Genomic DNA, 16,633 nt, shown 5'->3' on the forward strand with positions numbered 1-16,633 from the left:
GACTTGGGGAGCCTTTTGGCAGAGAGTTAAAATAAATAAATAAATAAACCTACTCTCTCTGTAATGGACCAAGCAGGTGTAGAAATCTCTTCCAGGAACTCAATTTGAAAAATATTGAGTCTAGGTCTTTTTTCCCCAAGCCATTTGATTGCCAGTTATCTTTAAATGATATCTATCCTCCCATATAAGAAAGATATACAGGTGGTCCTCACTTAATAATCACAATTGGAACAAGCACCTTCATTGCTAAGCAACATGGTCATTAGGCGAGATATCACATCACCACGAACTTCAATTTTAATTCCAGCTTCTTCTTTGATTTTGCTTGTCAGAAACTAGTTGTGAAGTTGCAAATGGAGATTATGTGATCACAGGATATAGTGACAGTGCACCAATTCAAAGTGCCTGAAGCCTGATCACGTGACTGTGGGGATGCCACAATGGTTGCTTTATTCTGGGACTGGTCATAAAGTCATGTCTTCAATGCTCTTGTAACTTTGAATAGTTGTGAAACAGGACAGTTAACCCCAAGTATTCTATATAGCAGTTCACCCCCTCCATAATGCAAAATCAGGATTCTAAATCACCTAAGAGATTTATGAATACATGATGCCCACCACTTCAAAAGTTTAAGTCTTATAATTTAAAACATCCCTGGACAGAATTTGGCTCTAATTTTACTTACGTCGATTTCAACTTGTACTACAGCAGCAACAACAAAAGCCAAACCTGCCAGTATCATGCCAACCGTCATCTTTCTCAGAGGCCTGTGAATGAAGGACACAGAGCTATTCAGGAACACTTTAAATTAAATACTACAAACATTAAAACAACATTAAAATAAAAATAATTATGGACTTTTTATTAAATAAACAGAATATACCATAATACATAACTAATCCACATCTTCTTTAAATTCTCCCTTTCATTCAACCTGACTTCATTATTCAGAAAAAAAAAATCTCCTAATTGAGTCTAAGCTTTTAGAAAACCAAAACAAACCTTTCCAAATTACTTTTAAAAAGAAAATTATGATGATGGTGGTGGTGGTTAATTGCACAGCCGGCCATATGTTTAGACTGGATTTGGCGTTTTTGTCCACCTATCAATTTTTTCCCAAGCACTTCATATAGGCAGATTATGTTTTAGTTAGTTTCACAATCCAAGACTGAATTCAAGTCTTAATCAAAGACCTAAGAATTACTATTATTGTTCACAACAATGTGAAGTCACAACTGCCAGTTGTTTAGTTGATATTGGTCTTCATACGCATCACGTTCTTCCCAACGCAGATGTGCAGATCAAGCAGTGTGGCCTTTTGCAATTAACAGATGGAAATTTTATAAATGTGCACATTTTCTAAGTGCTATCCGTGGCTTTTTTGGTATGGCACCCATAATAGTTCAATTTTGATTTTCAGAACTTAATATTTTGTGATCTCCTCCAATTCTTTGTCTTTTATTCTACTATCCCCTGGATTGTATCCCACATCAATTATTCACACTTTTATCTTTTTGACCACAGTTATATCACATGTGTTATGAGCCTAGATTTTATCAGTCTGTATTCAAACAATACATATTTTAACTTACTCAGTTTCAACTACTTTTCGATTATGTGTTCCCAACAATTTTTCATTACTGTTAATTTTTTAAGATATTCCAGTGAATTTTTTCAGTGACTGTGTTGTCATTATTTATAATCAATTTGTGCAATCTTATTCTCTGAGCTGAGTATATGATCAACAATTCTTCTGCTTCTTTGTACAATCTGCACTTTGAATCATTTGATGATTTTTCAATCTTGACCTTGATTAAATTGGTTCTTACAGCTTGCTCTTGTGCAGCCAAAATGAAGCCTTCAGTTTCTTTTTTTAATGTTCCAGCTATAAACTATTGGAAGATTTTATCTTTATTAACTTCCCCTTTTGCAGAAATTGACCATGTAATGCTTTTCCTTGCCAGCATTCTGTTCATGTTTTTATTACATTATTTTGATATTCAAGTTTTGTTTTCTGTACATTTATTAAACTCCAATTTTTAACTTGCATCAAGAGCACACTCCATTCTGATGTGGCCTCCATAGCCACAAAAAATTGTGTGAGAACAGGGGTGTTTTGGAGACTAGTTGTTGGGTGTTAGTAAACATAGCATGTCACCCAAAACATTGTGGAATGTCACATATGTGAACTCACCATCACTGTCCTAATATGTCTGTAAGTAAAAGTAGTGATGCATATATCTTATCTCTCTGAAAACGTATTTCCGTTATTGTTGAATCTTTGTGTAGTCCCTCAAAACCTTTCATACAGTATGTTACAATGTCGAGGAATACACATTTAATCTAAAATGTCATTTTGCAATACCGAAAGACTTAGAACAGGTTTTCAAACCTGGTGCCTTTCAAACATGTTGGAATACAATTGTAATAACTCCTGAGAGCAACACCAAATTAGAGGAATTAGACCCAAAACATGTTGAATCAATAGATGTTTTTTCTCTCTTAACCTTTCTTTATCCACTCTTAGAACAACACAGACTTAATAACTGAATACTGAAAGAAATTTAGCAAGATGCATAACCCAATGTTATCATTTGATATATGACAAATAATTTTGAGGTGTAATTTTCACATTTTTAATAGTTTCTAGCATGATCAATTTGTTATATGTAAAAGTTGATACAAATATTGATATTAACAGGAATACGTTTTCTCATATGGGTACACTGAGCACATCCTACATCCTTCTCACTTGCAAAACACTAAATTAAGATTGTTGCTTTATAAGGTTGCTTTAATTATTAGTGAAAATTTTGAACGATGCTTATTTATTACTTACTGCTTAGTTATTTCTTCATCAGAAGAAAGGTACTTACTTTTCATATAAAAATATTTTTACTGGTTATGTCACCTTTATAGTTTGATTTGTAAACTAAGCAAAGTCATTCATGTTAATATTACTTAAGTTAAATTTCATGCATTATTAGAATTTGATGCAATTTTCTACTTAAAATTTTTAAAAGTCCATATTTACTTACGTGAAATTTAGGTGACACTTTTTAATTAAAGGGTAAATAACAGCATCTACAATTGGGACCATGATTACAATGAGAATTGGGTTTACAGTCTGTTACAGAAGAAAAAAATAAGAAAATTAATAATGTTCAGAAAAAAAGTAAAATGATTCTTGGAAATAGCTCAAACCCCCAAAAAGTATTCAAAAAACTGCTTACTGTACCTGCATCTGGTCTGGCTGAATCTGAACAGAACCCTAAAATGAAAGAAAAAAGAATAGATGCATTTCATTTTTCAAAATCTCATAAGAACTTAATTTAATAATTTAAATATCACTGCCCTAATCCAGCAAGGGAAATAGACATGGATATCTGTCAATTGAATGCTTATCACCTGCTGCGTGAGGAGCTGTCGATAACTTTTTAGGTATAAATACATAATAAAAACTCAGTCAGAATTTGATAGAGGGTCCTTGAGTAAGAAATAACTTACAAAATTTCCATCCATAGTTGTGGCTTGCAATGTCCATCGAGATCCCTTCAGAACAAAAATACAAGTTTTTAGGCAAATAACACTAATTAAATATTAATTGTCTCAGAATCCTATAAGCACAGTAACTATCTACATTATATTAACAATATTTACATTACTATTACACAAATCAGTGGTAGAAGGAAAAGAGATTAAGAGCCCACATTGTTATCTGGAAGTAATAGGCGAGTATATCAGGAAAATATAAAAGTAAATTGAATGCCACATAATAAACTTTGGTAAAAGCTAAAAATATAGGATCCAGAATGAAAAGGAAATATGAGTAAAATATGAATTGAATACTAAAGTGAATGACCAAAATGAAATAAATACTTTGAGATAGTTTGATCATATGGAGAGAATGAATGAGGATTGAATTATAAAGCAAACATATGAAGGAAGAATGACAGGTCAAGAGGAAGAGAAAGTCATGGTTGGGTACAGTTGATGATATCCTCAAAAAGAGAAAGGTGAGAATTTTAAAGAACAAAAGGTACTGTGTGAAGCAGTGAGGCATGGTCCCAGTGGAAGTGGCAATGGTTTTCAAAGGTATAGAGAAATAAGAGTGGATGGCCTTTGTGTAAAGAAGATTTAGTTAGATTTTTGTCTTCTATTGTGCTCTTAATTTTGTTTTTGTTTACTACTTTATACCCATTTTTTGTGCTTTGTATAAGGTACTTTTCTCAAAAGGGAATATTGTAGGATGATGAGAAGTATGGAAAGATAGATTGTTAAGATATTTAAAATTCAATAGCTGGAGCAGTGAAGGATTAAACAATGGGTAAGAGCACATAGTTATAGCTAATTAGCTGAAGAAAGCTGACCACTGCATGAGGGAATCTGAGCTGTGATTGGTTGCTGTGAGTGAAAAGGAGTTTCCTTGTGTCCCACCTTTTCCCTCTGTGTGCTCTCTGTAATTTACCTCATGATGTTCCTGCTGTGTTGAATTACCTGACGATGCAACTATTTGCCTATCTTATTTACTGTAAATATATTTATTTATATACAACTGCAAGTTCGTGTCAGCGTCTCCGACTCCATTTGGACACCAGCTGCGCATTTCCCTGACATGGATGCAATTTTTATTAACACTATAAAAAGACTTAACTGAAGAATGAGGTACACCATCTCTAATGTACAATCACATTGGTGGTCCACTGGATTATATTTTATGTATTTTATTCCACTGTGATAAAAATGTTCACATAGAGTTTTTTTAAGTCTATTTCCAATGCTAAATCCTAATCTACAATTATAGCAAAAGCACTGCACGGCCATATGAACACCGAAAGGAATAACAATTTCTTCTCTCAACTTACCTGCTGATCAAAAAGGGCCCAAAACATAGGAAGAGGAATGTACAGGAACAAAACTTTCAAGACCATCTTAACCTCAGTAATAAGCCGTTTCTGTAACAAAAGAACAAAACAAGAAATGTTAAATAGATATCTTCCTTATTCATTTGCATTTATTTATGTGTCAAATATTAAATATTTAAATTCTGCAAAATGAGGCCAATCTCCATATACAGATTGAAATAAGCAGCAACAACGCGTCTAATCTACTGAGAGGTACCAAGAGATAAGGAAAGTATGAGGAGGAATAGCAGTAGATATGGAAGAGGACTTTATTCATAGCCATATTATAAAGGTGGGATGTTTTACCCGCCCCTCAATATAAAAACTATACTACAGGTAGTTCTTGGTTAACAACCATTCATTCAGTGACCATTGAAAGTTATAGTGGCATAAGTACCAAATGGCACTTATGCCCATCCACTGAAGTCATGGCCAACGGAGGACCCCTGCAGTCATGTAATCAACAAGTGTGTACTTGGCAGCCCATCAGCACTTTCCTTCAGGAAAGGAAGTACTTCTGCTTAGTGGATATTGTCATCTGCTTGGATTGCTCTAAAGGGGAAATAGGTAAATTCATGGAAGCTAAAGTAATCTGATCCTGACAGGTAGACATTATTTCAGTAACTAAAATCAGTATTTTTTCCTCAACATCAGTGATGGGTATTAGTTAATTACAAGACACCTTACTTGTCATTTTAACAACACTCTATTAGGTGTTTATTTGCACAAGATCATAAGTGTTATGTTTGCTTATCTCAACTTGGCTTAATATGCTTCACATGTCCACCCCCATTTGGTTAATTTAGCAAACTCAGAAAATAAATAAATTCCACAACCATATTCTTTAACTACAACCAAAATTGGATTAAGCTTTATTTTTATGCCTATAATTGAAACATAGGTGAGCCATAATTACATAATTGATGAAGCAATGCAATGATTATTTTTACATCTCAAAATTTTGAAACTGAGAATGAGTAGTACATCACCTGATATAAACAAAAGATATGCATGATTTCTACAAACAGAATGATGTTTTTTAAAAAAGCAGATATCTCCAAAAGTTAATTTGAAAGTTAAACTTATTAAAGCCACATTTTTAGTCAGATACAGTAGATATCTATCTACAACTAGATACTGTTTTTATTTTAATCAGCCTATTGACATTGAAAAAATATTAAAGCATTGTCCATTTGTTTGTTTGCTTATTATTACTATCTTATGTGTGTTTTCAAAGTAAACTGATATTAAATCTAACTTCCCAAATGATACACAGGATGCTTTAACCTTTATTCTGAGTTTACTTAAACTTGTTCAAACTTCTGAACTTTGGGGGTTTCATGCCAATTGCTTTTCAATTATATTTGCTGTCATGTTTATCTTTTTGAAGTTGCATGCAAAACTTTAAGGCCACCAGGGGCCTTAAATGGCACAATGATAGCAGTCACTTAATGAAAATAGGTCAATCCACAAAGTAAAACCTAAAGGAAAGCTGTTGTTATAGTAGTATATAATGAAATTCACTACAGGCCAATAATAGAACATACATCATATTTTTCAGTAGCCCAGTCCAACCAGTGTTCTCTCTTGGGAAAGTTTTTGCTGCGATGTTTAAATCTATTTCGAATAGCAAACTGGAAAAGAAATAATTTGCAAATTAATTAGAACACAATTCTTCTTTTAATTACATTCATAAATATTTGGGGGAGGCGAGTACCCCAAGTTAACTGCCTGAAATACCAAAAGTTATGGGAACAGAAATGGTGCTAACTGGATGTGAACAAAGTTCTCGATCCAAGAGGCGATCCAAGTCCAGCCCCCCTCTCAAAATTTGTTAACTCTTATTTAGCACCAATTCAGTGCTGACAATTAGTTAACTAGGTTCTTGTGAATAAGTGTGAGCAATACATCTTCTTAACTGGAACTTAACTTGTAGTCCTGATTCTTCACACTTGACAATATTAATTAAGGTAATAAACAGTAAGGATAATACAAAAGACCACTTCCAGAACAATCAAGGACAGCCTAGTCTACCTCCATGAATATCCTTCCTGATGCTCTTCAAATATGCTGGACTAACATTCTGATTCCCCTTTTGGCTGGAAATTATGGGAGTTCCAATCTAATGCTTTCAATTTCTTGATTAAAGAAATTGGAGGAAGTGCTATTTTTTAACATTCTTTTACAAATACAAATATGACAAAAACTTCCAGCAAGATGATAAATTTAAGGAACCCAAACAGTTATTTAAATGCTGACTTATTAAATCAGTATTTTTTCAAACTTAGTGACTTTAAGATGCACAGACTTCAACTCATGCTGGCTGGGGAATTCTCGGAGTTAAAGGCTGCACATCTTAAAGTTGCCAAGTTTGAGAAACACCGTAATAGATGCTTTATTCAGGATATAAATCTTGCTTTTTTATTGGGAAACTGTGTCAAATTTTTGTACAGCATAGCAGTGCCCCCAAAGTAGATGACATGTTTCTGTTTCAATTTCTGTTTTCCAAAAATACTTTTCCCATTAAACTTTTTAATGCTATGGTATACAATAACTAGTCTGTACCTTAACCATATATCCACAATGTTTTTAGGACTAACAAATCAGTCAGTAGATAGCTGCTGATTTGCTGGAATATTTAACATGAGCTCTCCCAGTGATATTAGCTTTAATTTATTCTCCATTTGCAGAAAAAATAAATATAGTGCTCAGGAAACAATAAAAGAGAAAAAGGAAAAAAGAGCGAGAGTACCATTCAATATCAAGCATAAAGCCAAGACGCAGCCTTTAAAATAAGGTAAAGGTAAAGGTTCCCCCGCACATGCATGCTAGTCGTTTCCGACTCTAGGGGCCGGTGCTCATCTCCGTTTCAAAGCCGAAGAGCCAGCGATTGTCCGAGGACGTCTCCGTGGTCATGTGGCCGGCATGACTAGACGCCAAAGGCGCACAGAACGCTGTTACCTTCCCACCGGAGTGGTCCCTATTTTTCTACTTGCATTTTTACGTGCTTTTGAACTGCTAGGTGGGCAGAAGCTGGGACGAGTAACAGGCGCTCACTCTGTTACGTGGCACTCGGGATTTGATCCACCAAACTGCCGACCTTCTGAGCCACCGCGTCCCTTGCCTTTAAAATACTTAAAGCTAAAAACTTATTCAACCAGGTAATAAGTAACTGGTTTGACTAGGCTGCTTACATATTTTAAAGAATTCTGCATATATTTCTATATCCCTGCCCCCATACTATTTTATGGAAACATTTGATTTAATTGGTTGAACAAGGTAGGGATAAATTTTGTTCTGGTTTTGCAAGCCAAGGCTCAATCTTTTCTTCTTGGATTTCAGTTGGTCAGCTTCTGTATTTTTGGCTTTAGATAGGAAGATCTAAACTACAGGTAATTCCTGAGTTACAAGCATTCACTTAAGGCTCGTTCGAAGTTACGTGATGAGTGCCCCCTAGTGTTTATGAGCAAGTTCCGAAGTTATGAATATTGCAGCACCACGGCAGTCATTTGCCCTTACGAGTGACTTGAGTGGCACTGCAACATTCACCCTATTTTTTCCCCCACACCTCACAACTGCTTCCCCCTTCTTTCCTGCCATGCCGGGCTCACTTACCTTACAAAAATCCTCTCTGCCAAGGTTTCTTTCCCTTTGAAGGAGAGGAGAATTGGCTTGGAAGTGTTTTTTGCACCGAGAATGCAAGTTTCTGGAGTCTGTGATCTCGCGTGAGTGTTTGAAGTTGCGTCAAATCACAGACGTCACTTTCATTCTCTATGTAAAAGGTGCCTGTCTCCTGCTCCTGCCCCCAACTCCTTTCTGCCTGACAGCAAGCCTGAAGCATTCAATTGAGGGAGAAGGCCAGGCTCTTCGCACCTGCATCCAGCCCACCAGAGCTCGCTGCGCTGGGGGAGAAAGTGACCCCGTTGCCACTGGAGCCTTCCTCCAAGCATGCCTTTGGAGGGTTAGATCAGGTCTTTGGAAGCTCCGTTCCAGGCAGTAGCAGCTTGGAGCAGTCCTCCAAGGTCTGGATCCAGCCTCCAGAGGCATGCAGAAGTCTCCCCCCCCAACCTCCGTTCCTGGCACAAATGGCTAGGAAAACCCCTGGAGGCTTGGATCAGGCCCTTGGAAGCTTCTGCGCCCTCCCCCCCTGTGGTCCGATCCAGGCTCCAAAGGCCATTTCCAGGCCTCTACCGCCTGGATTTGCGACCGGGGGAACCCTTCTGTGCCCCTCCCCCTGTGGCCCGACCAGGGTTCCAGAGGCCTTTTTCAGGCTGCTGCGGCCCGGATCTGAGGCCGGGGAAGGCTTTTGCAACCACCCCATGGCCCGATCCGGGCTCTGGAGGCCTGGAAAAGACCTCCAGAGGCCAGATCCATGGCCGCAGACCGAATCTGTGCCCCCCTCCAGCTGTGGGGGGTGCAAAATCACTCCGCAATCATGAATCCGGGCTCCAGAGGCTTGGAAAAGGCCTCCAGAGCCTGGATCAGGCCACAGAACGGCCACACAATCACTCTGCTGCAATAGATCTGGGCTCCGGAGGTCTTTTCCAAGCCTCCGGAGCCCGGATTGGCCACAGGGGGCATGAAATCGCTCTGTGGCCATGGATTTGGGCTCCAGAGGTCTTTTCCAGGCCTCCAGAACCCAGATCGGGCCACGGGGGGCTGTGGATGCGTCCCCTGGCCTCAGATCAGAGTGGCAGCAAGAACCGTGGCAGAGAGGAGAGAGACCTTTTCCAGGTGAGTCCCGCGTGGCAGGAAGGGAGGGGGAAGCATGAGGTATCTTAGTGGGTCGGGGAGGCCTTGGGGGCGTGTTCCATCACTTGGCCCTCCATGACCTTCCCCACCCTGAGATACCTCATGTTTATTTAATGAGCCGCGTGCATTTTAACAAGGAAGAGAGTGATCTCACTAAAGGAACGAGATTCACTCTACGAGTTTTCGATTTACGAGTGGAATGGGGAGGCTCCATTACACTCGTAACTCCAGGACTACCTGTACCTTCCTGTTTATTTTTCTGCGAGATGAATTGAAGGGAGATGTAGAAGAGCCAAGAATTCTTCATATGGAATATAAGAAGGCTTGATCTGCATATTATAATTATACATGCAGATCAATTGCATAATTATAAGAGCCGTGCTGGTGCAGTGGTTAAATGCAGTATTGCTGGCTAACTCTGCCCATACCAGGAGACCGATCCTGACCAAGTTAAGATTCCAAGGTCAGTAAAATAAGGACTCAGATTGTTGAGGGCAATGTGCTGACTCTGTAAATTGCTTAGAGAAGGTTGTAAAGCACTATGAAGCAGTATATAAGTCTAAGTGCTATTGCTATTGCCATATTTACCAAATTACCCTTGGAAGAAGAGGCCTGCCAGAAAGCTTTTTACAGTATTTCTCCTCCTAGTTTGTAACAACTCTGGCTTCATAAATGTAGATTAGGCTTCAAAGATAATGGAAAACCTTTTAGGCAAAAATCAGGAAGAGGAATATTTCTGATCAGCAAGCAAACAATCAGTCTAGAGCTAACTCCCACACTATAATAATTCTAGGTAAGGAACTAGAATTGCTATCCAGATGAAAGGTTTTTATGTAGTTCAGAAAAAAGGGGAACCCTGAGACAACTAGTAAGAAAATAACTGAATACAGATTTAGTTCAATATCAAGTTCATAAAAATAAACTGCCCTTGAAAATGCTAGTCTTGCATTATATATTGCTTACTGAAATGCATTTAGCGACTTGGACCATGATGTTGCCTTCAGGTTTAACTTTCTTGTACATTGTGCTTCCAGCTATGAACACAACTGCAGACAAAAACCAAAAGATAACACATTTTGAAAAAGTGATTAAATTTCAACAAGTTGGGGTTGGGTAGCAAATCAATTTATAGCCAGTTTAAGAACTAGTATTAAACAAGTAAGAAGAGGGAGAATCTGCTATTAAATTTAAGATCTACTGTATATATTTTCTGATATTCTATTATTCTTTTGAAAGTTATCTCTCATGCACAATCCATAATAGGTCAATATGGTCAGGAAACTATCACAATGAACCAGAATACATTATGGGTAGTTGTGACCATAACTGGAACTGGAATTTTGGTTGCTAAGCAACGCAGTCATTCAACGAATCATCTTATGTCTAGACCTGATTTTATGACCATTTTTACCATGATCATTAAGCAAATCACATAGTTGTTAAGCAAATCAAGCTTCCACAACTGGCTTTGCTTGTTGGAAACTGGCTGCGAAGATTGCAAATCATGATCACATGACCTCAATCCTGCAACCATCATAAACCCAAACCAATTGGCAAGCGACCAAATTGTAATCACATGATTGGGGGGAGGTACAGTGTTGAAAATTCAAGAACCAGTCTAAGTCACCTTTTCTGAGGCCATAACTTAAACAAATAGTCCTAAGTTGAGGACTACCAGTACAATTATATCACTGTAACAAAATTAATCATATCTGAGTAAAAAAGCAGTACATCTGATAAACTTTCTGACTTACACAGTGCAATAGCCATTAGGGCAGCAGGAACACCAAATGCCAGAGGATAACATTTTTGTTTGTCGTGAATTCCACATTCCACTCCTGTACAAAAAAAAATAAGTGGGAGGCATAGTTGTGGCTTTTCTGCAACAGTAGCCTGAAAGAACAGGTCTTCCCTATCAATTATTCAGTGAATTAAATTACATATTATATTTGAACAAAAGTTTATACATGGGATTCTCATTTGGAAATATAGGCAGCTTGTAATGATTTATAGACTTAGGGCACATATATAGCACATTCTTTGACTGTTCTATTGTCCCATATCATGCCATCTATATACTAAGCTATTCTTTAAAAAAATCCTCTCTATACAGAGAAAACATTTAGTCTCCATGGTGGACTTTCCCTTTAGACAGATCTCCTGCTGCTGTGTCTTCCTACCCTTGGAAAAATAATTCCCAATTCATTTATTTCCTCTGGGCAGATCTTCCTGGAGAGATAGAGTGATAGAGAGCACACAGGTACATATACATACACTCATACATACCGTACATTCAGACTAGCAACTATCAATGGATCTCAACAATCCCATTCCAGATTCAGATTATGCAAGCAAAAAATTCCATGCAAAGAACTTGTTTTATAGATGCATGTTTACATTGAATAAATATATTTCATCATTATTTAGTGCAATTACTTTGTTATACCAGATTATGCTTATATTGATCTTATTAATATAGCCATACATAGTTTTTATAGCCAGGGCATTCGTATTCTGAGTTACATACGGTAAATCATTCAATTGTTGCTGTTAATAATGTCCACACTATTGCTAGAGTCTGTGGCTTGGATTCCAAATAAGATCCTACCTAATCAGAAAGGACATTTGATCTGTGTTAGAAACAGTAGGGAGAGAAAATGGGCTTTTTACTGGATGTCTACTCTAGTTTCACTTGCTGGGATTTATACTTCTGAGAATTTCAGAATAACAGAGTTGGAAGGGACCTTAGAGGTCTTTTAGTCCACCCCTCTGCTCAAGCAGGAGACCCTATATCAGGGGTGTCAAACTGCTGGCCCGTGGGCTGGTTGCACCATGCAGAGGCCGCATCCACCCCAGCTCTGGCAATGCGAAAAAAGTTGCGATATGTCACGACATGTCATGTGATGTGGCAAGTTTGACACCCATGCCCTATACTAGGGGTGTGAAACTCAATTTCATTGAGGGCCGCATCAGCATTGCGGTTGCCCTCAGGGGGCCAGGTGGGTGTGGCCTGGGTGGGCATGGCCTACTGGGTGGGTGTGGCTAGAGTGCGTATGGCCTACTGGGTGGGCATGGCCAGCTCTACATCGTTCGCATCAAGGGTGCTTATGGGGGCCTGGGCAGGAGTGGGACAGATCTGAGGGTCTCTGGCAGGAGGAGGGTCTCTGGGCCAGGGCCAAGGTAGTGGGGGCCGTTCCCTCACTGTTTCCAGGATGGCTTCGTGGGCCGCATGAAACCACTTCACAGGCCGGATCTGGCCCCCGGGCCTTGTGTTTGACAGGTCTGCCCTATACCATTTCAGACAAATAGTTGCCCAATCTTCTCTTAAAAACCTCCAGTATTGGAGCACCCATAACTTCTGGAAGCAAGTCATTCCACTGATCAATTGTTATCACTGTCAGGAAATCTCTTAATTCTAGGTTGTTTCTCTCAATTAGTTTCCATCAATTACTTCTTGTCCAGCCCGCAGATTCCTTGAAAAATAGGTTGAACCCCTCTTCTTTGTGGCAGCCCCTCAAATATTGGAACACTGCCATCATTTTGCCTCTAATCCTTCTCTTCATTAAACTAGACCAGAGGTCTGCAACCGTGACAACTTTAAGACTTGTGGACTTCAGCTCCCAGAATTCCTCAGCCAGCTATGACTTCAATCCACTGCAACCATTAGCTATGCTGGCTGAGGATTTCTGGAAGCTGAAGTCCACAAGTCTTAATGTTGTCAAGGTTACAGACCCCTGAACTAGACAAACCCAATTCCTGCAAATGTTCTTCATATGTTTTAGCCTTCGGTCCTAATCATCTTTGTTGTTTCTCTCCGCACTCTCTCTAGAGTCTCAACATCTTTTTTATATTGTGACGACCAAAACTGTATGCAATATTCCAAGTATGGTCTTACCAAGGCATTATAAAATTGCTCATATATAAGTGATTGTTCACTGAGACTCCAAGATCCCTCTTATATTACCTATTCTGTGCATTTGGTTTTTCTTGCCTAAATATAGAACTTTGCTTTTCTCATCATTGAATTTCATTTTGTTAGATAGGGCCCAGTATTCAAGTCTGTCATGATCCTTCTGGAGTATTAGCTATTCCTACCAGCTTGCTGTCGTATGCAAATTTGATGAGTTCCCCTTCTATCCCCTCATCTAAATCATTGATGAAGATATTGAATGGTACAGGGCTTAAGACAGAGCCTTGGGGTATCCCACTGCATACTGCCCTCCATGTAGATGCAGGTCCAACCATTGAATGTGGTTGGTCAGCCAGTTAAAAATCCATCTGGTAAGTGCTGTCTAACCCACATTTTTCTATCTTGTCAAGTAGCAGGTTATGGTCTACTTATCAAATGTGTTATTCAAGTCCAAGTAAATAATATCCATAGCATTTTGCTGCTCCACTAATTTTGTCACTGGTCCACTAATTTTGTCAGTTCAAGAGTAGATAACAAAAGATTTAAACAATCATAGATTATTTCTAATAAGAAGTATATTAGTTCAATAACACAGACCAAAATTAATACAGACCCCTCAATGGCTACCCTTATATTTTTATGTTTAGCAGACCCCATACCTGTATCAAGACAAACTTATCGGTCTGATGTAGAAAAATTTACCTCTAAGCATTGGGGTGATGATAGTAGAAAGAAGGCTTCCAGCATTAATGGAAAGATAAAATATAGAGAAGAACCTGCTTCTTTGTTTTTCCTGAAATACAAAGAAGAACCTTATTATAAATTAGTTTTTGACATTCTTTTAATATAAAAGTGCAGGTTGTCTATAAATAAATATGTTTTTGCAAAATCACTTATATAATTTTTAAAAGTTTCATAAAAGAATGTTTATAGGTAGTCCTTTACAACTATTCTTTTAGCAACGTTCAAAGTTACAAAGGCACTGAAAAAAGTGACTTATGATTGGTACTTGCACTTATGACCGTTACAGCATCCCCACAGTGACATGATCAAAATTTTAACATTTGACAACTGACATGTATTTACATCGGTTGCAGTGATAGTCATTTGCGACATTCCAGCAAAATCCATGGGGGAAGCAGATTTGCTTAATGACTGTTTGATTCACTTAACAACTGCAGTGACTCACTTAATATCCATAGTAAAATAGTAGTAAAATCAGGTGTGACTCATTTAGCAATTGTCTTTCTTGGCAACAGAAGTTCTGATCTTGAATTGTTATAAGTCAAGGACTACCTGTATTGTTTTAATGTACATGGAAATAAGTTAGACAGCAGAGGATTACTGGGACCAAAATGACTATGTTTATTCCTCAGGAGAAAGTTGCCAAGTGTAAGTTTGGCTACAGAAATATCAGCCAAAGTGCAGCTGTGGCAAAGAAAAGTATAAGCTGCATGGAGAAGCAGGAGAGAAAAAGGCAGATAATAAGTTTTTCAAGTATTCTAGTCAGAAATTGATATGAATCCTGAAATATTATGAAGATCTGCTATACTTCATTGAACCTCAAGTTGCATATTGTAAATAAAAGGTCAGATATCTCCATAGTGTCACACCCCCAAAAAAAATTCAAATGAAATCTATGTGTAGCTCCTTTTCTTGATCTTCTGTTTCCTTGATTAACAATACAGTGACAATATTGTCATGCAACCAAGGATCAAACCAAAGGATGAGAGTTTACAATATTTGTAAGTAGTTAAATAAAATAAAATTGATACCTGGTCTTCTTCAAACTGATCTCCCCCAAAGGCTGAAACACATGGTTTGATCCCACCAGTTCCCAGAGCAATAAGGACCAAACCAAGCATAGAGAAAGCTCTGCAACAACAAAAGTAGATTGACCCTACTAGGCGAGTGATCCTTTCACTTGTATTTTTCTATCTACGTTTTACTCTGAACATTGAAATGTACTTGTTAATGGGCTACATGACCAAACAGCTGAGGCACATCTCTGAACATCCCAAAGGGATCACAGCACAAAATATATCTAGTCACCCTGAAGATGACCCACTTTGAAGATAGGATTTGAAAAACTGGAATTAAAAAATATATTATGAATCAATGCATGTTGGCTAATACCCTATCCAAAGCATATTTTAATATGGTATAGATTTAGGCCTAGGTTAATATCATAATGGTGATTATTGCAATACATTTCAGATCCAAACTATATGTACATGACCCATAAACTCAAAGCCAACCACGATAAATAATAAATATTAAAGATGAAGCTGGCTAGCATATAAAGAAAGAAAACCCCTGACCAAGGAGCATCTGCACAGTAAATATGCATCCTTAGGAAAATAATGAAGACATAAACAAGATTACAGATCAAGAATGAAAACTGACATAGACACTGCTATGCTAGGCAAAAGTTAAAAGCAATACAATATTACAAAAGTATTTCTGAATATCCAGAATTTTCTGGGATAATCTGTAAACATGTAAAATGTTCATCCAAAACTCTTCCATGTTATTTCTGTGAACCACTTATTTTCCTGTTGCCTGTAGACATTTATTAATATTATAAAGTACAATTTTGAAAGATTCATTTTATAAGGGACAAGCATCTAATTTAGCCATTAGTAATATGCAGAGAGAGGATTTCTTATATAGTAATTTGGAAGGGCAGAATTAAAAAAATTAGCTTGTAGCTAGCTAACAATGAATCTTTAAGAATGTACTATAAATTTAGTCATTTTCTTTGTAAATCAAAAGTACAAGGTGACAAAGTTTCCATTTTAAAAAACCAAACCAACTCTTGCAAATGGTTTTCACAGCACAATCAAAAGATTGTAATGGAAGCACTTTGTCTAAACAAGCAGATCTGCAATCTGTTGCTACATCAGAAAAAAGCTTCTTGGACTTTGCCACATGATAGGGTCATGGGATGGTACAAAGGGAGGAACCAAGGTTACAATAATTAAGCACACAGTAAACAGCTTTGTGGTACACTGAATGCCTAATAGGTCCCAATATGTTTTCATGTAGAAGATAAAGATAAGTGCAA

At 37.7% G+C, this 16,633-nt stretch overlaps 1 protein-coding gene across 1 annotated transcript in view; it reads right to left on the minus strand.

Annotated features, from left to right (window-relative positions):
• Window positions 1-16,633, minus strand: part of SLC15A1 (solute carrier family 15 member 1) — a 44,808-nt gene that overhangs the window by 11,511 nt on the left and 16,664 nt on the right. The window contains exons 6-15 of the mRNA XM_081326640.1: window positions 15,342-15,441; window positions 14,269-14,359; window positions 11,411-11,494; window positions 10,620-10,702; window positions 6,452-6,538; window positions 4,866-4,955; window positions 3,508-3,552; window positions 3,239-3,271; window positions 3,039-3,127; window positions 686-767 (exon numbers count right to left, since the gene is read on the minus strand). Coding sequence (XP_081182766.1) covers window positions 686-767; window positions 3,039-3,127; window positions 3,239-3,271; window positions 3,508-3,552; window positions 4,866-4,955; window positions 6,452-6,538; window positions 10,620-10,702; window positions 11,411-11,494; window positions 14,269-14,359; window positions 15,342-15,441 — 784 coding nt within the window. The remainder of the gene's footprint in view (window positions 1-685; window positions 768-3,038; window positions 3,128-3,238; window positions 3,272-3,507; window positions 3,553-4,865; window positions 4,956-6,451; window positions 6,539-10,619; window positions 10,703-11,410; window positions 11,495-14,268; window positions 14,360-15,341; window positions 15,442-16,633) is intronic.

This window comes from Vipera berus (assembly GCF_964194415.1).
Source record: "Vipera berus genome assembly, chromosome: 4".
Classification (NCBI taxonomy): Eukaryota; Metazoa; Chordata; class Lepidosauria; order Squamata; family Viperidae; genus Vipera; species Vipera berus.